The sequence below is a fragment of the Cyrtonyx montezumae genome, unplaced genomic scaffold (assembly GCF_038088225.1).
Source record: "Cyrtonyx montezumae isolate F1298 unplaced genomic scaffold, pur_monq_1.0 scaffold_6, whole genome shotgun sequence".
Classification (NCBI taxonomy): domain Eukaryota; kingdom Metazoa; phylum Chordata; class Aves; order Galliformes; family Odontophoridae; genus Cyrtonyx; species Cyrtonyx montezumae.
The window spans coordinates 2,895,585-2,920,778 of NW_027072067.1; the positions used below are offsets into that span (position 1 = coordinate 2,895,585).

The 25,194-nt window shown below is 42.9% G+C and overlaps 2 protein-coding genes across 4 annotated transcripts in view; one reads left to right on the plus strand and one right to left on the minus strand.

Moving 5' to 3' along the window:
• Window positions 1-9,964, minus strand: part of LOC136057158 (netrin-4-like) — a 46,278-nt gene extending 36,314 nt beyond the window's left edge. For both annotated transcript variants that reach the window (XM_065749745.1, XM_065749743.1), the window contains exons 1-2: window positions 9,584-9,964; window positions 2,014-2,555 (exon numbers count right to left, since the gene is read on the minus strand). In XM_065749745.1, the coding sequence (XP_065605817.1) occupies window positions 2,014-2,555; window positions 9,584-9,650 (609 nt within the window). In that variant the 5' untranslated portion in view covers window positions 9,651-9,964. The remainder of the gene's footprint in view (window positions 1-2,013; window positions 2,556-9,583) is intronic.
• Window positions 9,965-12,929: 2,965 nt separating this feature from the next.
• Window positions 12,930-25,194, plus strand: part of UROC1 (urocanate hydratase 1) — a 33,409-nt gene continuing 21,144 nt past the window's right edge. The window contains exons 1-8 of one of the 2 annotated variants that reach the window (XM_065749348.1): window positions 12,930-13,173; window positions 17,596-17,726; window positions 19,809-19,902; window positions 20,096-20,155; window positions 22,131-22,259; window positions 22,597-22,658; window positions 23,660-23,726; window positions 24,734-24,877. In XM_065749348.1, the coding sequence (XP_065605420.1) occupies window positions 13,048-13,173; window positions 17,596-17,726; window positions 19,809-19,902; window positions 20,096-20,155; window positions 22,131-22,259; window positions 22,597-22,658; window positions 23,660-23,726; window positions 24,734-24,877 (813 nt within the window). In that variant the 5' untranslated portion in view covers window positions 12,930-13,047. The remainder of the gene's footprint in view (window positions 13,174-17,595; window positions 17,727-19,808; window positions 19,903-20,095; window positions 20,156-22,130; window positions 22,260-22,596; window positions 22,659-23,659; window positions 23,727-24,733; window positions 24,878-25,194) is intronic. The other variant, XM_065749349.1, reaches the window with a different exon arrangement.

Genomic DNA, 25,194 nt, shown 5'->3' on the forward strand with positions numbered 1-25,194 from the left:
GTCATATTGCTGATCTGAAAAGTCTAGCTCTCTAACACCTTTTTCATGGATTGGTTAAGAGGTGTCTATAAAGTCTATCCAAAACCTTAGAATCCATCTGGGTTCATTTGCTGTGAAACAGGATTTGTCTTGCTCTCTGTTGAGTTGCTGTGCAGATGCCTGTGTGCTGCTTTGAAACTTCAACTCTTCTTCCCAAGGAGGAAGTGACCTCTGCAGGTATTCAATTCCTGTAACAATTCATGAAAGCATTTGGGAACTCTGCAGGGGTATGAGCTGTACGTTTAGGAACGTTCAGTTACTTTTGTTTTCTACACTATAGTGTAGATTGACTAAGAGTACACGTATTCATTTCAGTGTGGTTGCTGCCTGAGTTGAAGGAATCATTTTGACACCTGAAATCACAAAGGCCTGTGTTGGATGAATGTTTTATTGCTTGATTTTTTGCCAACTAACTCTCAGGTTTGTTTTAGCAGCAACACATGGTCTTAATGATGTTCCCCAAGGTTAAGCAAGCACGAAAGCCAACACAGTGCAGGGCAACAAGAGGATACTGCATAGAGAAAGAAGAGTTGTTTCTTGTTTAAGGCCAAGCCCTTCTCAAACCCTGAATTCTGCTCTTTATTCCACCAGAATTGTCTTGTTCTACCACAAACTGCTTCACCTTTCTGTGCTAGTCTTTCCCCATCTGTGAAAGACAACAGGACCCTTAATGTGTGCTGAAGATCATTAAAAAGATCCTGAAAAGTACTTCCAGATTTTCAGTTGGAAGGCACAAAAGAGTGGAAAATCATAATAGCTGCCTAGATTCTGTACTGACGTGGCAAAGTGCAATCTCTCAACAGGAGACATTTGGATATATTTGAACTTAAATGTATTCTAATATCTGACTAGCAGAATTATTACTCCAGGAACAAAACAGTAGTTATATGATTTGCTCCAGATTTCTGTACACAGATGTTCCCCAGTTTTGTTGCACAGAGATTAAGTCAGTCTCTCCTTTCTGCTGTTTTTTCTGTCTCAGGTATAGTACACTAATTTTTCTTCTGAAGACTACTGGGATTGTTTGCCTCACACCTGAGCTTAATTTGCAGCGTAGTATTAATGCCAAACCTGTGTGATCAGTTCCAGATAGGGTAACCAAAAGGACTGTGACTTCTCCAAGGAAGAGAGAAGGAAGTGAAAGCACTAATTGGTCTCTGGCACAGTTATAGGAATGTCTCATAATCTCCATGTGTGCTTTTCTGTCTCCTCTAAAAAAAGACACCAATCATATTTACCTTCCTTTTCACCTAAATTGCTTTGAGGTTAATGGATGAAATGGGTTATAATTAAACTAAGTATCTGTAATGTCACTGATGTTTTCCTCAGGAATTTTTGAGAACAATTGTGCACTCAGTTTAGAGGAGAGCCCTCTGCATATTTAATCAGAATATCCATACCAAAGGAGGACACCTTCCCCCAGTTGAATAGGAAAACCTATTCAATCCTATGCTACTCAATCCCACTTCCCATTTCTTTCATTTCTTGTGTTTATGGCTAGATACAGTGTGAGCTGAAACTCTCCAGTAGGACTGATTGCATTAAATATATGGGGTAAGATGTATCTGAACCATCTGGGGCCTTTTGAATGGCAAAAATAAGTAAATAAATAAATAAGTAAATAAATAAATACAAAATTAGAAGCTTACAGGGCACAGTTCATGTCACCCTGAGGTGAAAAACAGTTTGGATAAATCAGGCTCTACCTGTGTAGAATTTTACTTCAGATACTGTCATCCACATTGTAAAAATAGGCAGTGTTGATCTTATCGTCTGCAACGCTCATAAAAGAAATTTGTTAAGAATTTCCATTCATTTCCATTGATATTTCTCTTTTTCTTTCCCTTATTTTCCTTTTCTTCCTCCTTTTGAGGAGGGCCTACCTTTCTCAGCTTACGTGCACATTCTTTCCTACTTTCACCAGTCTGGAGCTGTTTGGTGTTAAGCTTTGTCCAAACCTCAGTTATTGCTTACCTCTCCTCTGGTACAGGGTACTGCGTCTGAATATCTGGAGGTGCACATGGAGCCCTCTTCAGTGAGGTCATCCTGGAGCCCAAATGTTGCAGTACAGTTGACAGAGAAATATTTGTAGGGCCTCCACGTCTGCCCGTAGTCCTGGGACCTTTCCAACACCATCGCAGCTGGACGAGGTGACTTGAAGACAGCAATGACATGTGTTAGGTAGAACTCCGTTTCAAAGTCCAACCTAATTTCTTCCCTGTGCACCCCTTGGGCAGACTGCCACCAGGACATCGGGTTAGCAAAGAAATCATCGGTCATGTGAGCAGGGAGGTGGGAGTTATCAGGTTGGTTGGCATTGCACTTGGTGCAGCGAGGCTGCCCGCAGCCGTGGGAGGCTGGGTGGAGGAGATTTTGGTCTGGGTAGGAGCAGTATAGCTCTGTGCTGTTCTGCCCGCATGTGGTGAGAGTGATGGGTGTCCTCCCAGTGGCGAGGTTTCCTACTGGAGGGTTGCAGGAACGGCCGTTGCAGCGGAAGGCTCGTAGCTTCACGGGATCTGAAAGACACGCAGAAGAAACAACACTAAGCAGAATTTCTCTAATAGTTCTCAAGCTGTAAAACAGGTGACTGTGCGAAGGTTTGGAGTCCTTGTGTGGGGATGGACATCCAAGAGGACTTCTGAGGAGGGCTGCTTCATCTTTTCACATGAAGCCTGGCGGGAGCTTCTCCATAAATTTAGTTCATAGGTTCATAAGGTTGGAAAGGACCTACAAGATCATCTAGTCCAACCATCCTCCTATCACTATCCCTACCCAACTACTAAATCAAATCCCTTAGCACCTCATCTAAACGCTTCTTGAACAGCACTAGTTCTTGTTTGAGAAGCCTAGCTTGAAAATGGAGGTATTTAGAGAACAGCCTTTACCCACAAACACTTGGAAGTCTTTGATACCTGTTGAAAATGCAGCTGCATTAGTCTATTAAGTTATCTTTTGTTTTCTTACTCTAGTACAGCTGCTTATCTGAGGATTGACTCTATTCAATCCATTTATCTTCGCTGTAATCAGAAAGGAATAGTAAACTATAGATATAAAAAAGAAATAATTCCTGTCCAAAAAATTACAGACATTATTTACACAACAAACACATGAAGAAAGCATCTATCTCTATAGTTATGTGTTACTGACCTAATTTTGAGAGGTGCTAAATTTCTCACACTCATACTGAGATTAGGTTAAGCTACTAATATTTGGCAGAGCTCAAAATCAAGTCTCTGTTTTGTTTAAACACCTTGACATAGAGATAGGTGAATATATTCTATTTGCCAAATTTGCAAATACTGGCAAGACAAGTTCTGGTATTTTCAATGTACACATTTACTCATTTTTAAATTAAGAAAGGGATGAGATAACTGTAAGTCCTGATACTGTTTGGATATTAGTGTTTTGTGACACTAGATTTACAGGTCAGTCCCAAAACATTATTATCAAACCAGAGAAAAGTGCATCTGAAATGACATAGAGTGTTCTCCTTGCAACTTAACAGTCTAGAGGGAGTTAAACTCTGGCCTTGCAAGGTCATAAATCTAATCCAAGAGGTCACAAATCAGATGACTCAATATAAGTCTTACAGGAAATGACCCTTCCAATGAAACATAGAATGACCATAAACACTGGCTAATGTAGGAGCAGTTCAGAAGTCAGCTATTAGTTTAAGATTTCAGCTCAAATTTTAAGCTCCTTACTCAATTTATACTTGGACTTTCCTCAGGCAAAATAAAATTTCAAATTGGGTTAGGACAATGAAAATACATTTTAATTCAGTCTTATAAAAATTACTCAAATCATAAATGTATTTGGGTAAAACTGATGTTCTTCTTTCCCAGAAGATGGCCTAAGGTGACAGAATGCATCCAGCCTGCATGGTTTTGCTTCTGAGTTGCTTCTGTTCTCTGTTCCTTAGTGACAGTTCTGTACAGTCCAGAAGAGTAAGGGATGGTTATTTTGGAAAACATCTCATGTATTAAGTACTGCAGCCTTCCAGTAATTAGAAGGACCTCCTCAATCCCACCACCACTGCCAACACAGAGATGAATTTTCATGGGAAAAGGCTTTCAGAAGTCACCTTGAAAGAAAAGAGATAAGATGATAGTGTTGATTCTATCTGTTATTTGCTCCTCATCTTCAACTGAGCAGTTGGTTCTTAGCGCTACTGGAAATTTTTGGAACAGATAATCTCAGGAGCCATCATGGATCAATTAAAGTCAACCAGTGGATCAGGCCCAGTCAGCATGGACCCATGAGTGGTAGATGCTGCTTGACAAACCTGATTTTGTTCTATGACAAGGTGACCCGCAGTACTGGGCCACTCCTATTCAACATCTTTATCGGTGATATCGAAGAGGGGATTGAGTGCACCCTCAGTATGTTTTCTGACAACACCAAGTTGGGAGGGAGTGTTGATCTGCTGGAGAATAGAAAGGCACTACAGAGGGATCCAGATAGACTGGACTGATGGGCCAAGGTAAACTGTATGAGTTTCAATAGGACCAAGTGTCAGGTCGTGCATTTTGGTCACAACAACCCCAGGCAACCCTACAGACTTCAGGAAGAATGTCTGGAAAGCTGCCTGACGGAAATGGACCTTGGAGTGCTGATGGACAGCTGGCTGAATGTGAACCACTGTGCTCAGGTGGCCAAGAAGGCCAGTGGCATCCTGGCTTCTATCAGGAATGGTGTGCTGAGCAGGACTAGGGAAGTAATCCTGACCCTGTACTCAGCACTGGTGAGGCCCCACCTTCAGTACTGTCTTCAGTTTTGGGCATCTCAATACAGAAAGGACATTTAGGTGCTGGAGCAGGTCCAAAGAAGGGCAACAAGGCTGGGGAAGGGCTTAGAGGATATGCCTTATGAGAAGCAACTGAAAGAACTGGGGCTGGGGAACTGGGACTGAAGGAACTAAAGTCTGGGGAAGAGAAGGTTGAGGGGAGACCTCATTGCTCTCTTCAAATACCTGAAAAGTGATTGCAGAGAGAGCAGGGATGGTCTGTGCTCAATGGTGATAGGTGACAGGACAAGGGGAAATGGCCTCAAGCTGCACCAGGGAAAGTTTGGATTGGATATATTAAAAAAAATAAAAAATAAAGTTCTTTACAGAAAGGGTTGTTAAGCACTGGAATAGGCTCCCCAGGGAGGTGGTTGAGTCACCATCCATAATGTGTTTAAAATCCATTTGGATGTGGTGCTCAGGGATGTGATTTAGCGGTGGGTTGTTAGAGTTTGGGTAGTATGGATTGATTGAGATTAGACTTGATGATTTTGAAGGTCTTTTCTAACCTGAGCAGTTCTGTGATTCTGTGGAGATCCTCTACCAAGCCCTCACACCATCCTAACTGCTTGATGACCATTTCAGTGTATTTTCTTTCTGATTGTAGCCTTCTTATTCCATCTGAGGCTAGTAGAGGTTCAGGAAGGTAGCTTGCAACCTCTGAGTCTTTTGTTACATGAGAAAGGCCTTAGGTTTCCCAGAAAGTATATGTAGAGCTTTCTTCTTTTTTCCTGAACAATCAACATTCCAAATCCTTCTGCTCCAGAGAGTAAATGTCACTGAGTCATGCAGAGTTCCTAAAATAAAGGTAAATCCGTCTTGCAGGTCAGCAAAAAATATAATGACCTACAACTGCAATGCCTCAAGGTCTTTGCAAGTGGCACTCTGACACCCACCTAACCTAGTCTGACTTCTTCATGTCGAAGCTCTCTGGTAAAAATTACTGGGAATAAGGAAAACACAGCAATTTCTACGTTTAAAGTCAACTGATTTTGCTCAGTGCAGTGGAAAGATATCATGTTTGCCTCCAGAGAATTTTAGTGGCACCAGTCCTATAGCTGCATTTTGAACAAGCTTTAGCTGTGGAACAGTCTGGACTGTACAGGTTGCTTACTTTTAACCAAGTGTGGATTCACGTTACAAACATCATTGAGTTATAGATGAATATGCCATATAATTAAAAGAAAGTCCATCTTTGTTAATGCATCACACTACAGTTGCTTTCGCAGAGGAAATGGTATGCTGGAGTTGTAAATGTAAGAAGTTTTCAGGGAAGTTTTGCAGACAACAGTGTGAGAAAGCAAAAAAGGAATGGCTGCTTTTTGTATTTCCCATAAATGGACTATCAGTCTTTTATTATTTTATTTTTTTGCAGCTGAATCTGGAAAGGGAGGAAGAATGTGGTTGTATTTCGGAACAACAGTCTTAAGAAGGTGTATCTGCACTGCTTGTTAATGCAGCAAGTGTCCATAAACAGTTCCAGTTCATACTGCTGTGTCATTAGAAAAATGGGAGAAGAGCATCATGCCAATTAGCAGAAGGGAGTTTGAGAGGAGGAGAGATGTCAGACAACAAAATCTGCAGTCGATTAAAAGCTTTGTATTTAAAGAAATCAATTGGCAGAACATTGCTTGGCTGCAAGGATAGTGCAGCCTTTCCATCACTCACTGATTCTGTGAAAACAACATGAAACTGTGGAATTTGGACAGGGGTGGGGGACTGCTGTAGAGGAGAAATAGCAGCCAGGCACAGTGAGCAACCTACCCCAAGACGGCTCACTAAGTAATTCTTAAAAACTTAACAGTTGGGCACTGGATGTTATTGAAGTTGATTAGCTTTTCCTCCATGATGGGCTCCAAAAATGATATCATTGGTTTATTTGTCTCTTTCTGCTCTTTCAGACTGGCAGGTCAGTGGCAGCAGGAATGTGTTGTAGGAATGGTTTTATCTGATAAGTAGGGAGCCATACGTTTCAAGGGAGGCCACACTAGTGTATGACTGGGACACAACAGAGGTCTCTTACTTCGGGGCCTTGTAGCCTTATGGGTATTGATTAAAAACATGTTCAATCATTTTTTAGATGGTTGGGTTTTTTTACCCTCCGTTGGATATCCAACAGGAGACAGGTCATACAGCATCTGAGTCAAAGGCTGATGACATGGCTGGATAGGTGCCTAGTATCTTGTTATGATTTGAATCGGGATTTTTATTTCTTTTCCATATGCAAAAGTCAAGGTTGTGTATGTTTGAGTCACTTACAGTGTGACAGGAGAGCAACTTTCACAACCCTGAATAGAATAAGCGCACTAATATCTTCAGGTATCTTCTGCAAAGATCTGGATGGAGCATTTTCAGCATCCATGTCCAACCTAGATTTCACTTGTTCTACATCTGAAAAACTTCTTAATAAGCAAACACTTTTAAAAGGCATTCTAAAGCTAACCATCCTAGGGAGAGGAGTTGCTTAAGTGTTTATTAATCTAACCTCAGTTCTCAATGCTGGTTTCAACAGCAGTGCTGCAACCCTTTGGTTCATCTGAGGCCAATGGCAAGATGTCATGCAGGAGCTTTCAGGTTGCTACAGCGTTTATGTGAGGTCAGTAAAGCCCTCCAGCTGCATAAGACCTAGGTGACTCCTGCAGCCTAACTTCCCATTGCATTGTATTTAAAGATCCAAGGATCCAATCTTGACAGCTGTGACTGTCTCCTCTGCACGCAGATGGCAGAAGACAAATATGGCTCTGCCCACAATTACTGTGCTCCCTGTGCCCCTCACACAACTGCCTAGCATTTGTTTCACTTCTGACCAGGACGGACCAACTATAGTGCTGAAAAGGGAGCTGACCACATAGACCAATGAAATATGTCAGAGATATACTTCTCTATACACCTGTCTGCTCGGGAAAAAGCTGCATTTGTTTCACACAGATCAACTAAACACTGTCAGAGACAACCTCAATCTGAGCAATGCTGATCCTGCCTCTGCCAGGACCTGGTTAATTCAAGATTTTTACCTTGCTTCTTTGAAAAACAACAACGAGAAGGAGTCAAGAAAAGAATTAAAAACAAGCAGGTAGCACTTGTGCTTTCATGAGCTGCTGGTTTGTGCAACCTTTTGACCAAGCAATGTATATTTATTTAAAGTGGCTGTGAATCCTTAGTGTCATCACCTTCTATATCCAATTATGTTGCCATTAATCTCCGTGTCCTAGCACCATTATTCTGAGAGTGTTTAGCTCCATGCAGAAGGCATCCACTCCCCTTAAACTCACTTTCCAAGCAGTCAGCTGTGGGCTGCATTTCCTCAGAGATTCATTTTCACTTTGTGAATTGGATGAAAAGCAAGTTCATCTTGGTTTATGACAAGCTGCTTACTTCAACAGCATCAGCAAGTTTACAAGACATCCCTGTAACCCTTCTGTGCTATGTGTCAGCATGAGTATACTACAGGGAACGTCCCAGCCTGGGAAACTAATGAATGCCCAGGGTAAGTCACTAAGAGCACGAAGGTACCACGTCCTCCCTCCGATCATTCCCTGCAACGTTGTGATAGCCAAACTTTTTCCCAAGTGAGTCACAGGAGGATCTGGCAGGATTATAAATTTATGAGCTGTTTTCAGTTTTTGAGAAAATAACTCTTGCAGTTATGGAAACCTAATGTCTGTGTCATCCGAAAGGTTCTGACTGAGGCACAACCTGAGCTGGAGCCATCTGATCTGCCTTTGGCTTTCAGAAACCTGCATGATGTCTGAACTCTTCAGTCGCTTTAAAATCACCACGAGGAGCGTTGTACCTGTCCCAGTACTCTGAGTGCACAGGTGGAATTTGAACCACCAAGATCCTCTGCCTTACAGAAACAGAGTTCCCAAACCACTGTCCCACTGGGATGTCACTGAGGTCATATTGTTTTCTCAATGCTTGCTTATATTTTTCTCATCTGGCCTGCACAGTTCTTCTTTTTTAACCTTAAAGATGTGTTAAAGCATAGGAGAACAATCTAATGCTTTGCTTCCTTCCCCATAAGGATTTTAGTCTCCATCATAATCCATAGCTATCTGTAGAACCCTATGTAGATGCTGGTACTGCTATACCATTCCTATATATGCTCATCTGTACACCCACATATACACACACAAATTACTACTTCTCTTTCTGTCCCAGTTCATATTTTTTCCCTCATGCTGATTTAATCTTATCCACTGCATGTTAACTATCAAAGCAGGGAATACACTGAATGAATGGGCTGTCCTGGATTAATAGTAATTCAGGGTCTCTGACTTTTAATGATGCAAAATGAAGTTAACAGATAAAAGAAATCATATTCCTTCAGTAGTGCTGTCCAAGGGTCTTGTCATTTTATTCTTGTCCTGCCTAGGAAGGCAGTGTTTCTTCCTCAGAACAAATACCCAGCATATCTCAATCCATCCACCTTTTTCTTTCCCTTTTATCTATCTCCCATCACAAAAATAATACATTTTTTATTATTATTTTGAGAATAGATGGAACAGTACTTCCTATTGTAAGTCTTTGGGATGAGACTGAGCTCTTAAGCAGTGCACTGCAGGCAGTAAAAAGCATTTGTATACATTGGCTAGCCCATATTCCATGCAAAATTCAATCTCAATAATCATTTAGACATTAAAAAAGAAAAAAAAAAAGAATTACCATGTTACACAGATTTGATTTCTATTCCCTTTCCACTTGCCCTGCTTAGGATAAACTGTTTCACGAATGGCAGTATTGATTTATTTCACTTACCTGCTTCTCCATGGCCAGAAATAAAACATTCCAGGAGCACAATCAGCATGATGCCTTTATGCTGCATGGCTGTCAGTGAAATATCTGTCCTCAGTGAAGCAAAAATAGCTGCAGTAATCTACAGGTTTGGTGCTCGCATGGCTTTTCTGTGCTTTCTTTCTTTCCTTCTGCTCACCTTCCCCTCAGTGTAGGGGTCAAGGCTGCTGTCTCATTCTTCTCGTTTTCCTTTGGATCCGGAGGCTTTTCTTTTCTTTTTTTTTTTTTTTCTCCTCAGGGCTCAGATGCCTTCTGGGTGTCACCCGTACATTGCTTCCAATAAATAAATAAATAACAGGGATTTTCGGTGCCTTCACCCCCCTGAACGCAGCGGGCCGGGGCCGCTCACATGAGCCGGGGATGCACCATGCGGAGCTGATGCGGCGCGGAGAGAGCTCCCTTCGCTCCGGGCTTTTTGCGGCTCCTTCGGATGCTATTTCGAAACTTTCATTTCTGCTCTCGGGCTTTGGTGGAGCTTCGTTTTGGTTTTGCCAGAGCTTCCCCTACCCCTCGCCCCTCCCGCTGCCAGTCGGGGTGCCGATGGGGTCCGACCCCTGCTTTGTTAGCGGCTCTGCCCCGGTACCTTCTTCCTCCCCTTTGCTCCCTGCAGCAGAGGGTCATAAGAAGAAGAGTGTTGTTGGTATTTTTGCTATTGTTGGTTGTTTACTTATTTATATATTTTTTTCCCCTCGCTCAGCGATGACGAGAAGCAAGCGCTTCCACGGCTCTTCTCTCTTTTTATTTTGCTTCGCTTTATTTTAGTTTATTTCCCTCCTCCCTCCGCTGTCACGGAAGCCGCTGCTCCCCCTCTGCTGAGGATTTGTTTCCCGAGGGTTTGAGGGGAAAACCCGACCCCGAGGGCGGCTCTCCGGGGCCAAGGGACCCCCCCGGCCGTGCCCGGAGCCAGGGCGAGAAGGGAGCGAAGGGGGGAGGGCAGTCGTGGGGGCTCTGGGTCCTTCCCTCCCTCCCAGGGCTGGGGAGTCGTTCAACTTTTCCCTCTTGCCTCCCTTTCAGCCTCTAAAGCGCATCTCTAGGTCCTAACGGGGCAGTTCTCTGGTCCTGTCTGGCTGAAGAGGGGATTATTATAACATGTGATCTTCCTTTTCTCCTCCATATGTGCTGCTTTTTTCTTTTCTTTTTGTTTTTTTTTAGGGTGGAGGAGGAGAATGGGTCGGTTCCGCACCTCCTCGCCGGTGCTGGGCTGCTCCTCGCTGCGCTCAGACCCGCGCGTTGTTCTGCAGCCGCATCTCCTCCTCCTCCTCCTCCTCCTCCAGGAGCCGGGCTGTGCGTGTCCCCGTGTCCGTGCGTGTTGTGTGCGGGGCGGGGGCAGCTCCTCAGCCCGCCCCGGTCCGTCCTGCTGTCCCTTGTCCCTGCAGCACCCTCTGCCCGCCCGCCCGGCACATGACAGCCGCCCTACAGCACCCCAGAGGCGTACCCCAGAGGGGCGTGGGGACAGCGAGGTGGCTGTGTGGTTTTTATTGCTCGGGCAGTCACGTCGAGTTTCTTTCCATCGACGCAGGTATGAGCGGGAGCAAGCCAGGCAGCGAGGGGAACTGTGATCTTATGGGGTGTCTGCCCTGGCAGAACAGATCCTGACCCTGAAGCCGGATTTCCCAGCGCTGGATTTTGCTGGAGTTGGTAATTCCCAGCACAAAGCTCCCAGGGACCCAGAGAGCCACAGTGCGGGTTAAAGTACTCTAGTTCTGACGCTCCGCCCTATGGATAACGTTCATTCAGGGAGCGGGCCCCTCCCACACCTCCTCCAGCTTCATCCTCTCTTTCTGTGGTGGGTGTCCCCCAGGTCAGGCTGGACAGAGCTCCCAGCGCCTGATGGAGCTGGAGATGTTCACCGCAGGCAGGTTGGACCAGATGTCCTTGAAGGGTCCCTTCCAACTCAAACGATTCCGTGGTCCTTCTTCAGCTTGTAAGGCAGCGTATGAAGTGAACCCAGTGTCACAGAGGGAAGCTCGATGGGAATGGTCGAGGTTATTCTTGTGCCCACGTGTGCATAGGATCAGACCTTAGAGGGATTTGCAAAATGTGGTTCATAGAAAGAGGAATAAGGATTTATTTGCCTTTGGGGTGGAAAGGTTTACGTAAGGCATGGTTATTTAGCTATGTCTTGAAGTCATTTTTTCTGACTTTACCCTTATCTTCCTATTTTTATTTAGAAAATATTGAGACAAGAAGAATCCTGCCCTCCTTCCCTTTGAAAACAGTTAAAATACCACATAATCACAGGGCACAGTTCTCTGCTGTACACGACAGTACCCTTCAGAAGGATCGAGCCTGCTGTGTGCTCAGCTCCCCTGGGATGCTCTGAGTTCTTTCAACTCCAGCATCCTCAGTGGGAGCTGGGGGTGCACACGCTGTCCTAGAGCTAAAGGCAACGTGACGTTAATGAGCTGTCATTAGATAACTGTGCTTTGTTGTCTCTGCTTGTCAATTGCTGCCTTGGTGAGAAAACACCATATTATTGTTTATTTCCACAGTTCAGGCTCATTACTCACCAAAATGTTTCTCCCAGATAATTTCATCAGTCTTAAAGTGCTTGAGAAAAATTCCCTGGCCATAGCTGTAGTTCCATGTAGTAGAGGTCAAGAAGCTCCTGTGTAATTTATACAGCAACTGAAAGCAGGGAGCAAAGTTTGTGGTGCTCTTTGAGTGGGAAGTCAAAGTGAAGCATATTCATTTACTTCTGATGTCTGGATGGCAGCACCGTAAGGCTGTCCAGTTCTTGTTGACTGTGGGTTATAAAAGTGCTCTAAAGCTGAAAGCTTTCATTCCTCTTCCCTATTATTGCCTGTCTTGAGGAAACTAGCACAAGAGCTTAATACTATCGAGATCCAGGCAGGCCTGTGAGCTGAGAGGAGCTAACATCCAGGGAGGAAATCTTAGTGTTGTCCTTGACATCTTCACACCTGAGGAACTGCCCATACCTACAGCACTCAGAGGCTGTCTATCTTTGTGTGTGTGAGCAGTGGCACGAAGAATGGTTGGCTGTCGTTGGTTCATCAGCTATAGAAATGTAAAAACACAATCCTTGTGGTCTTGGGCAAGGTTTGTGCTGCAGAGCATGACTCCCTCTGGGACACTGGGGAATGGCATGATTGGGAAAGTGGCCAACTGCTCTCATGGCTCAGCACAGCTGCAGAGCACCCAGAAAATAAACTGCAAAGCTGTGAATCATTCATTCTGAGGGAGGACGGAAGAGCCAATGGCACAGCATGGATGGGGGAGGTGTGTCACCTGTGCCTCCTGCCCTCTGTGCTCCACAGGCATTTCCAAATCCAGAGGACAGACTGTCATCTGCAGATCACCCTGGAGCAGAGTACATCTCAATTGCTGAGCATCTTGCGTGCCTGCACCCCTTGTTCTCCACTCCTTGTGCCTCTTCTTGCCTTTCCTCCTGTATTTCCTTAGCAGCCATGGCTAGCCTGAAGGAAATCTGTCGTGGCCTTCCTTTGAACCCTTTGCCTGAAAACAGAGGTCGGAGGAAAGGAATCCCCCATGCACCTGTGAGAAACCCTAATCTCACTGCTCAGGAGAAGAAGGTAACACGGGGTTTCACGAGGCTCACTCCTCTTCCTTTCAGATACCTGCAGTGGGGAGCGGCATCAAATGCTGCTCTGAGCATGGGCAAATGTCTTCGTGTTATAATTTCAGCATGGGACAAAATACTGGGAGATCTGCTCGCTTTCTTTCTGTCTTTGTCCTGAGTTGACTGATATGGAGGAGATGTGCCTTCAAATGGCTGGAGAGGCCTTAACTTCAATGCTGTCAGTCCAGCACTGTTTTTTTAATGAATTTATGAAGGCTGTTGCAAAAACGCTGTGTATTCATGGGAGTGAACACTAACCCTTTGAATACAGTGAACATGAAATGTGGCAAATCAACGTCTTGGTACAAGTTACTTATCTGCATGCTTGCATAATGATCCAGAAATGATTAATTTTAACCAGTAGTCTGAAGCATCCCAGAATCGAGACAGGTTTATAAGGAACCGAGTTAATTATTTGTCTTATGTTGTGTAATTCTTTTCCAGTCTCTTTTTGTTTAAATACTTTATGTACACACTGAAGTAATCGTTGCAATATTTCATGTTGGAGATTTAACAAATAAAGAATAATGGTCAGTGGGTGGAGATCCTTAGGAGCTGTGTTGAGGAGAGGATGAGGCGGGTTCCTTGGCTTGAAAGCCTGTGCATCATTGCATGTGTGACCTGGCAGTGTGACTTTCTGGTTGGAACGCAGAGTTTCCTCACCCACAAAGAGCTGCATGCAACTTTCTTGCCTTCGTGGGAGTTACCCCTGGCGTTAGCACTGAAATTCTTTCAAAGTCCATTTCCAGGAGCAGAGGAGAGCCCATCTCTGGGTGAGACAGGAACAGCTGCGAGATATCCAAAGAGGATTTACTCCAATGTCAGGAGCATTCATGGCAAAGCCCTCACTGCCCATATGGAAACCAGGATTGAATGCCCCCAAAACGTTGTGAGGAGACAGTGGTAGGCTGCTTCTCTGGTCCCAGCCTGCTGTCTTACAACCTTCCCTCAGCTCTCCTTATCTACCACATGTGATAAAAGGTCACGCTGGCTGGGTTTTTTATTAGCCTGTTAAAAATTTAAAAGCTTCCTTTCTGATTTATTTTACTCTTAATCCTCCACCTTCAACTCTTAACAGGGTTAGAGGCTCAGCTGGTATTTATTTTATATCTGAGAGGCTGATTCTCCTTTTTAAGAAGCGTTTCGTGCTTCGGAAAGGTCGTCTGTCTACAAGGTGGTTTAAAAGTCTTGAGACAGGCTTCCAGATCTTGTTGGCAGTGTGTAATACTGAGCATACTGCAAGGCTTGTCTTTATGCGCAGCACTGTGTTCAGTTTCTAATCGAAGCGCTCATGGAAGCTTTGGCAGGATGAAGTTAGTAATGCTCTGCTAATTTCCTCAGACTAAGGAGCTGTCCCTCTGCTCACATGCCTTCATTCCCAATTTACCCTTTTTTACAATAATAATCCCTAGCACCACTCATTTTTTTATTTTCTTGGGCTTCCTTTTTTGGCCACAATAGAAATCCTGTAAGCGAGATTTATAAATTTCTGCATGTTCTGGGGCTTGCTGAAGAGATATGCAATGCACCCAATCACATCAACTTTAATCTCTTTGGGTAAATCAAGCCATTTCTCAGAACTGATTTGTGTTTATGTTTCCCGAGTCGTCCTCCTTCTGCATTCTTTGCCTGAGGCCTGTAGCAGCCACATCCTCTCCCTTTCCTTCTTCAGCTCAAGAAACCCCACTTTTCTGTTTCTCAGCCTCTGTCTCTTTATGTAAATACACTGCAAGAAAAATAGCCCTCAAATATTATGAGTGCTGCGTCCTTTGCAGAACAAGGACACTGCATTCTCGGTACTCATTGACATTCTATTAAAGCTGGTGTAACCTGGGAAGAATGCACACTTCTCAGTGTTGCAAAGAATCAGGAAAAATTGCCTAGCTGTGGGCCCCCGCCTATAGGCTGACTTGGCCTTGGAGCTGCCTCACCTTCATGGGCTTGCCTGGTGAACTCAGGGCCATATCTCATCCTGGTAACCATCACCCGATCCTAACTAGCTTTCCTGGCTTCACCCTGGGCTTGGGCTGTGATGAGCTGATTTTTCAGAAGTGCTGAGCAGAACAGATGCTGCTCAGACTGCTGGCTGAGGAAGCTACAACCAGGAACACCTAAATATGAAATGCCCACAGTCTAATATCAGAGGGGAATATGTCAGCAGTGGGTACAATTAATCTTAAAGATCACAGATCACAGTTTCATATGGTACTTTAATGAAACTCAAGGAATAATGGCCTTGTATTGCCTTTCCTTGAAAGCCTGATGATCAGTCTATTTGCATTTGCTCCTTAAGTGCCTTCCTTAGGTTATCCAGAAATGAATATGCAAAACTCTGTGTGATGCGTATGCCTTTTCATGAAGCAGTCAGACACCATCTAAGCAATTTTAAGAGACCCAGTGCTGCTATTGAGAGACTGCTCCAGAATCTGCTATTTAAATTCTCCTAATTTCAAGGCTACATTTCTTCATGGCTAATTTACAGCTATTTATTCCTCTTTCCAGCATTTCCCTGAAGCTGCTTCCTACTTTGACACTTATCCTGCAGTAAGACTGCAATCAAATGTCACCTTTGTTCTGTTAAGCTAAACAAGGCGCAGTCTTAGTCCTCTTTTATAAGATCAGCTCTCTATTGTCTGAGCAACCCAGGAGCCCTTCTCGCCCCTCATGTAACACTGAAGTTCATGTTTCATTAATGTTTGCATCATCAAAATTCAGGTTTCAGCTAACATGTAACACTAATGGGACAGGGGCTTGGTCTATGTGAGTTTATTTGAAAATCCAAACAGATTTTGCCTGCTTGTGTTTTTAAAGCAAAGAAAAGTGACATTTTTCCTTCAGTTTCATTATAATTCAAATAACAGACATATGGATCAGAGGCTAGGTGAGCCTTGCCAGAATGAAAGTAACACACTTCCATCCTGATAGCTCTCCACAGCCAAAATGCCAAATAGCAAAGTATTGCATGCTATAATAGCAAAAGCAAGTATGCCAACAAGAATGGCTTTTAGTGTGGAGTGTTTTTGGATTCTGAGATACTGTGTTATGCTGGCAGAAAGGTGTGTGAGAGCAACACGTTCAGATGGTGAAGGGTCTGGAGAACTCTGGAGAGCAGAGTATAATCGTGTTGAATGAGCTGAACAAAAGACTTTGTAGCCCTTTTCAGGAATTCCCATACTGTTGCCATATATCAAGGAACTTAGAAGAGTTTTTAGCATCTTCATATGAAATTGGCATTTTAGAGATTACAAAATCTTTGTTCTCATTATGGTTTTAATCAGATGGAACATAGAATACAGAAACATGACTTAAGAGACTGTTACGAATAAGAGTGATTCATTTCAGTTTGTCATTGGTTTACCGGGCTGGATTGGCCTGGTTCTGTGACAATTGGTGCGGGGGACCCACAGACCCACGCCCCAGGAAAGGGGAAGGGGGAAAGGGAAAATGGAGATGGGCCTAGAAACAAAACAGCAGCAACGATCTGAGGAGGAAAGCTAATTTACTAAATAAGCATCGCACAGTGCTCTGGGGAATGTAGTTCTTCTCTTCTGAGACAGGTATACCTGAAACTATCAATGATCCACAGAGCTGGAGCATTAACTCTTTAACTCCAAATGCACTACATGATGTTATGATGTGGAATACCAAGGCCAAAAATCATAATACCATGACAAAGTTTTCTTTCATCTAAAAGAACACGTAGCACTTTGCAAACGATGGATAATGTCTTTGAGGGTAATAGGAAGGAAGAGCCACTTAGTGTCATCTACAGAATTTAATTCAGTGTCTGCTAATCACTTTAGCTAATTTGGAAGTGATATGTGTGACATCAATAAAATAATGTAAATCACCATGCTATGCAATACTTTAATATGCTGAATGTATAACGACACTTAACCTAAGACTCATCTGTAAGTCACATAATTCAAGGCTAAGTTCCCTTGTTTGAACTGAAGCTACAGTAGGGTCTTCAGAGCCTCTGGGAGTTTGGGATCTCAGAATAAGGGTTTCTGAACAGTGATTTTCTTGGTAGTTCAGTGCCCCCTAGCACTGCAAGAGGGGATTCATCCCTATCAGATGTCTGTAGGATTGCACATTACTTACAAAATCTCCAGGGTCTGTCCACGCAGATTTGGGGTGAATGGGAAGAGGAGGGTTGCATGTGTGCATCATCTGAATCTATAAGGAAAGATGCAGATGGAAATATTTCAACTAGAAAGCAGGAATGGTATCTCCTGTGGTGTGGCCTTTTAAATGAAACCATCCTTCCGATAGCTGGCACAGGTTTCCAGCTGAGTCTAAAGTTCAGGCCCACCCACTTGCCTCCATTTCTCTTTTAGCTTGATTCCTGTGTCTTTTTCTGTTTTCCTGGCAGCTCGCTTTGCGCAATGCTTTGCGTTATTTCCCACCTGACGTACAAAAGAAGCTGGTGCTGGAATTTGCTGAAGAACTCAGGCTGTATGGCCATATCTACATGTACAGATTCTTTCCAGATATTGAGATGAGGTAAAAACTGTTGGGTTCATGCTGCAATTGGATGTCCTGTGTGTCGTTAGACAGGAGTGGCATGGTTTCCACTGATTGCTATTGTGTCTCCTACTGTTCTGTAAAGCTGCATCTGTCATCTTTCAGCTTTCATCTTATTTTCTGTCCTCATGAGAGTCTCATGGACTAGCAGGGAAACAGACTGCATCCTTTTGGGTAGGCACTGGCAGGACCAGAGCAGTGCCATTTAGTCTGTGCCATTTAGCACAGGGTAAGGGCTGAGTAAGGTCATGTGCTTGGTAATGCCAGCTTTACCATACACTGACATGCCATATGCTCTACCCCATAGCAAATCTTAGAGTTTCTAAGGACTAGTCAGTATTCAAAAATCTCTGATTTCAATCTGGTCAGAAAGCCTGCACTAGCCTTGAGATACTGCTAGTTGTCATGAACCAAGAGGTAAGGTCAGTTCAGTGGATGACTTTGGGATCGCTGTGAGAGACTGATTATTTCTCAGTCTCAGAGAAGGCTTCCTGGACTTGAAAGAGAAGCAGCACATTTTTTCCATGCTTGGAACCTGTATCTGACCCTGTCTTGTAATAGGTTGTGCCTGTTGATCTCGAAGCATCACTTCATTACAGATCTGAGGGGGCTAATGTTTGTGAAGCAGAACAGTTTTGGAGAGGGCTGCCAGGGGCTAGCTTCTTTTTTTAGACTGATTGATTCCTTTTTGCATCCAGCAGGGGCCTGGTTAATGTCTATAAAGAAATCTGAATAAAGCAAGCAACAAGAAAGCACTCTAATTTCCACAGACATCCATGTTTCTGTGCTGCCCATAGTCTGGAGTCAGCTCTTGCAGAAATCAGCTAGGGGGATGACCACTGTAAGAGATTCTGAAAGATACTGCAATGCTGAGCTGCAGAGGACAGTAGTTCTGAAGTACAGATGAGGACACCTTCTGCTCTCAGCTTGAATAAGACAGTCCACCAGCCTGTTACTATCACTGTCATCAGTTCTTGACAGTCTCACACATTTTCTTATATTTTGTGATGATTTTACTGCTCTCCCTTTCCAATTGATTCTTATAGTCTAGATTAAGAAAGTGTCTTTTGTTGTCTTAGTCTGGTAGGATTTGGTTTTGTTCTGTTTGTCCCAGGGAATACAGACCCATTTTATCTATTAATCTATTTTATCTATTAAGTCATAGATGCAAACAGTAATTGAGCACCTGGTGGGAAGGCAGGGCCAACCCAGGGGAGCTCAGGTGCATGCAGTGCAATGCAGTGCACCTGTGTGACTGGAAGGGATGGAACCAGGATCCACCCCTTCCAAACCTCATTTAAGGGATGACAGTGGAGGTAAAGGTATCTCATTGGAGATCCTTGTTTATCAAAGGTAAGTAGAACTATCCTGTGCCTGAAGAGCTAACATATGTGTACATCTATATGCATAATAGAGAACTAAGGCTAGAAGCTTTAGTGCAATTTCATAAGGCAAATAGGTGATGGAGGAGAATATATGTAAAATGGCTGCAGAAGTTGGTACCGAATCACATTAGCAATTGAAGTCCTTGAGAAAGTTTTCTCTACCCAACCACTCAAATTTTTAAAGCACGTTATTTAGTAAAAAGTCTCATATTTTTTTATAGCTAATTGTTTTTTGGAGATTTCTTTTGAACTCAATCTTGAGCTGGATGTTTTCATTTTTAGATGGGATCTTAAATTAACTTGGGCTGAAGAGCCCAGAGGCAACTTCCATTGATACTGTTTTCCTTGGTCTCGTAATTGGGTTCAAGTATGCCCAAATAATGCTAGTAGAGAAGCAATGGAATCTCACAGCTGTCATATTTATAGCCCTTTCTGAACACCTGATTCAGCAGATGACAAGCTGAATGTATTTTTTCTTTGCTTAGTTCTGATAAGAGGTTGAAGCCTGAGGTGCCTCTCAAGGTACAGGCTGTGATAGATCTGCACTTTCTTCTTTTTCTTTCCAGTAAAAGATAATAACTCAAAGGAATGTGTAGATGTGTGGGGATACTTCTGCTGGATGTTTTGTTGTAGTTTCCCCTATATGTGTCCTAATGTCTGGTGAACACCGTTTCAGAGCGTACCCCATAGAGGACTATCCTTGCAAGACCAAATCAGCTGCTGCCATAATGCTGATGATCATGAACAATCTGGATCCCTCGGTGGCTCAGGTAAGCTGCAGTGACAATGAAGGTAGCTGGAGTCAGAACATGGAAGCAAATCTGCAAGTTAATTCCTGTATGTGCTCACACACTGAAGATTTAGGTGATCCTACACTTTTTCTGTGGTGAGATTAGTGTTGGAGATGCCGAGAGGTATTTCAGATAAGTGCTTGCCTTATTATTATGAATTTATCCTTCTCAGTTTCCACAGGAGCTTGTCACTTACGGAGGAAATGGGCAGGTCTTCAGCAACTGGGCTCAGGTAGGACACTGCTGCTTTAGCAGCTCCTGTCATGAACCCCACTGTATGTTCCCCCAGGCATGTTCTGCTTAGGCAGAGTTTGCAGGAATTCTTGGCAGTCATTGTCACTAAATACTCCAAAACATCCTGTCTGGATAGAGGAACGCTCTGTTATGAGCTGTGTAGATGGGAAGAGCTTTATTTAGTAAGAGAGCACAGGCAACCCAATAGAAATAGTGTTTCAAAAATGTCAAGCTGTGTAAGATGATGTAAGAAGTTCTTCCTTTCCCTGATGAGTGTGCGTTCCTGTACTTCGCACGGATAATTAATAGGCAAAATAAATCTTAGGAAACAAAAAGTGTATATTTTTATTTGCTTTTTTTATGGTGCTTTTGTAATGTTTACACAGTATGTAGAGGGAAAAAAAAACTGAGGCTTTAATGGAGTGCAGCCCTGGGTTCTTCCAATGAAATCAGATGAGCTGAAATCGTTTCCATGCCAGCTGGGCAGGTCACAGTGCTTTTTATTTTCAGGACTAACTGATCTTCTGAAGGTGATGGCAAGTGGGTGAAGTCTTGTATAAGATCTGAGCTGAGATGTTTAAGCTATGACTGTCAATCTAAAAGTGCACACCATTTCTTTGTTCTGTGCATTCATTCATAGTTGTCAGTTAATGCATTGTGTGAAGGTTTTACAGTGTTTCTCACGTGACCAGTGCCAACAGTTCGTACTGTGGCCCTGGCTGGGCTGACATCCCTCCAGCAGATGCTGGGCTGCCAGGTGAAGGACAGCCCCTGCCAAAGGCAGAAATATTTTTTCTCTTGTTCCATCCAAGTTAGAGCTTTGACCTGCAGTTGTTTCACAGCAGAACAAACAAAACCTTTCTGGTCTTGCTTATTTGGAGTAGCAATCACATGAATGATTCAGTTATGATAGAACATTTTGTTCCCTGTGGCTTAAAAACAGCTTGCTTTTTGAAAATTTGTCCTTGCAAAATTCACAGTGAGAAGGCTGAGATTGGTTTATGTCATCCACACAGACTCTGAGTAACTTTTGAAGAAAATAACATGACCAGAGGTAAATTTCCACTTACCACCTTGTCCTCAAGCTTGCAGGCTTGGTGTTGATCTTGCTGTGTCTTTGACCAGCAGATCCATTTTTCTGTGGAACTACAGAAACTGTATTTCAAGCTATTGTTGAATTCCAGTGTCCCATGGGAAAGCTTTTCTTGGACCCAGCTGTCACAAACTATAAGGCCCATGGAATATAATGAATGGTCTTTTTAATAGACAGCGATGGATCTGAATTAAATCAGTAGTGGTTTAGGTAGTCATACTTTGTGGCACAAACAGAAAGTAACTACTGAATTATGAAGACGGATTGGAGATGCGTTTATGTATTTCCTGGTGTTCGAGGGCTGTCTTAGCTGTTCATAGTGAAAGCTGATTGCTTGTCTGTTTGGGTTTTGTTTTTTTTTTCTTGTGTTGTTTGAACTGTGGAAAAATCTGAATACATACTGTGATGATCTGTTGAAAAGATGACAAGCACCGGAAGGGACTGAATTATCTGTATCAGGTTAGGATCAAAAATATGCATGAGTATTTCATCTCTTTTATGGGGAAAATTTTGCAGTTTGGTTTTGGAAACATTGCTGGAAAAGTACCAGATCCAAATGGTTAATCTCAAGATAAAATTAGAATGCTAGCTTTTCAATGCATCATTTTGAAAGCCAAAGCATTTCTGGGGTTTGTAGTGGAGAAATTATTTTGGAACTTATTCAGACCTCTTCTCGTTGATTTACGTTTCCTGCTGAGTGATGTCTCTTAATGGACCTTATGAAAAGCAAGAATGTGTTGAGAGCTCTGGCTGTTATTCCATATGTGAATACACCTCGTTATCTCTATAGCTGCCTTCATACTCCATTTAGCAGCTTCATGAAGAAACGTAAATGCAAGATGGAAACAGATTCCCTCACTTTCTTTGCTTTCCTTTTCAGTTCTGGTTGGCGATGCGGTATTTGTCAGATATGACCGAAGAGCAAACACTGGTAATGTACAGTGGACATCCTCTGGGACTCTTTCCCAGCCATCAGCATGCTCCACGATTAGTCATTACTAATGGCATGGTAGGTGTTAGCATCTTGTTTTATTTTTTCTTCCTCTGTTTAGTTTTCATGCAACTACTGAATTAAAACATAACTGATACTGCCTGAGCTCATGATAGCCCATGGAAGAATCTCGGGTCTAAATTCTCCAGCCCTTATTGCAGTACATTCACCCTCACCTTGGGTTGGTTGACCTGCACTGGAAGAGGGAACAATCCTCTCCTGTTGCAGCACTTACGCTCTGACTGAGCGTGAGCTGTACACATTCTTGATCAAAACAGTTCAGCTAGTTTAGATGGTGAAAAAAATTGCAGCAAATCTCTAATTTACTTGATTTTTCTTTTTATTCTTTTCTTAGGTTATTCCCAACTATTCTAGTAGAGATGAATACGAGAAGTTGTTTGCTTTGGGAGTAACAATGTAAGAAGACACCTCGCTAATGAAACTTATCAAAATGTGCATCCAAAACTTAATTCAGACATAAAGCAGCTGCGGGTTGAAATATCTAATGCAGGTGGATTTCAACTGTGCTGTGTAGAGTCCTGATGCTGCAACGCATTAATGCACACTTAAGTGCAATTACTTAGGACTTTGAGTTACGTTCAGCCACACATATATGGATGTAATTGAGGTCTGCTAGGAATTAGAATTAGATTTATTTATAAGACTTGTCTGAATTACAGCCTGAAGCATAATCATAACCTACTTACGGCGCTGGCTAGTTACGCTTGGCAGTGGTTGTTTTTCAAACTGCAAAAACCTTAAGTTATGAAGTGTTTGTTTCTCTTCACACCAAGAGAAAGCTTTGAAGTTGAAAGCATTTTAATGATTATTTGCCTATTTTTTTTATTGTTCATCTGATGAGCACAGGATGGTTATTCTGCTGTTTGCCATGAAGAGAATCAAAACTATTGGAGAACAGAATGTGTACAGATCCATAAGAAATGAAGTCTTGAATAGAGTGTCCCTTACCATATACATTTCATAGGAATGGTTTGAGGTCACATTTGGGGTTATAACTTCCAGAATGACTACGTGTCAGGGTTGGCACTGAAAACCAATGGTAAAAAGATGCCTAAAGGTGAAAAAGAGTGTCTTAGTGTCCTAGTCCCTGTGCTGAGTGCCAGACCAAAATTTACACTCTTCAGTCTACACATTCTTAAACTCAGTAAATTTAGAGAGATAAATGATCCTCTGAAAGCATGTTGAAAGCAGTGTTAATAGAGAAGGTCTGTTAAGTTGGGAATGTGGTAATATAAAATAACAAGTAGAAGTACAGGAGATTGGTTTATGTGCGTTAGGTTGCTAAGGGTTGTTCTTTGTTGTTGTGTTTTTGTTATACTAGAAATATATGTTGGCATATACAGGCTTCATTCTTCCTGAGTAACATATGGTGTCATCGTGTTCTTTGATCTTGCTAGGTATGGTCAGATGACTGCAGGGAGCTACTGCTACATTGGGCCCCAAGGAATAGTCCATGGGACTGTGGTAAGAAACCAGAGGAAGCTTTATTAGTTAACTGTAGGTTAACTGTGGCTGGTCACTGGGGTGAGATGAACCACTGTGAAAGGATGTTGTGGCCACCAAAGAAGTTCTCATTGCCTGCTCCATAAAAAGCCAGTGTTCTGCTCGCACAGTCCAAGGCACCTCAACTAGAGTGCAGACCTGATCCCTAAAGGGATCTGCAGCTGAGGTCTCGATCTGAGCTCACATCTAGCTACTGTAAGTCAAGTATGAACTGACCAAATCTGGTGGAGTAAAATTTCTTTTTACTCCGTATTAAAAGCATCTTGGGTCCATGAGATGGTGTTCAAATAGCATCTGAAGTCCTTTATACAGATATTTGTGTGATGTGTAGTTGAGCATGTCCGCAGAAGTTCTTTCTGCAGAAGCAGTATATGTGGTCAATCCATGTTACTGGCATCATGGCAGGCCTAAGCCCTTCACAAGAGTATTTCTGACCTTAGTCTAAGAAGAATTAGAGGCAATTGGCTGCAATTATTTAACCTATACTTTTAATTTTTTCATTTGAGGGATTTCTAGATGTTTTCTGTGTCAGTGTGAACTCTACATGCATGTAATCTAGCAGGTTTGTTTTCCTTATCAGCCATCTTTATAAAGTCTTTATGTTGTGAACTGTTCATTATTCTATTTTGCAGTGTCAGAAACAGGTATCAGTACTGATGCTTTCATAACATCACCTTTGTAACAAGGTTCCTTTATTAAAAGATGAACACCCTTTCATGGTCCCAGTGACCTGTGAAGCCAATTCCACAGTTTCAAACTGTCTTTGCAAAAGGAGCACAACATCATTTGGGTATAGAAAATAAGTGCCTGTGAGTACCTTTAACAGTCTGGCTTGCAAACAGCCATATGTTCCAGATACCTACAGAAATTAATATGGAAAATGCAGTCTTTTATTTTATTTTTTCTTCAATTTTCAGGGACTCTGGGTGAAATAACTCCTAGTAATTGCTATGTGATGTTGTGTGTAGCTCACAGTGCTGAATGCAGGCCGTCGCTATTTGAAGGCAGAGGACCTGTCTGGAAAGGTGTTTGTTACTTCTGGCCTTGGAGGGATGAGCGGGGCTCAAGCGAAGGCTGCAGTCATTGCTGGGTGTGTGGGGGTTATTGCAGAGGTAAGAGCAGTACTCCTTTGTCTTCTTAGTGGGCTGAACTAGAGCTCTCACTGTCCTGATCAGATTGACCCCTTTATTAATGCTGTCAGGCCAAACTCTAAAGATACTGTCTACCAAAATGTGCTTATATTTCCACTGCTGAGAGTTTTTCCACTGTTATTCCACCCTCTATGACCCTGGTAACGATACGAACTATTACTTCTTAGGGCTGCTTCACCAGCAATGCAGAATGATTCTCTTCAATGAGCCATGCCCAGTGCCTGAGAACCAAACTCCAGTTAGATCAAACTGGTGTGGGAGTTTAACCTCAGCCAAAT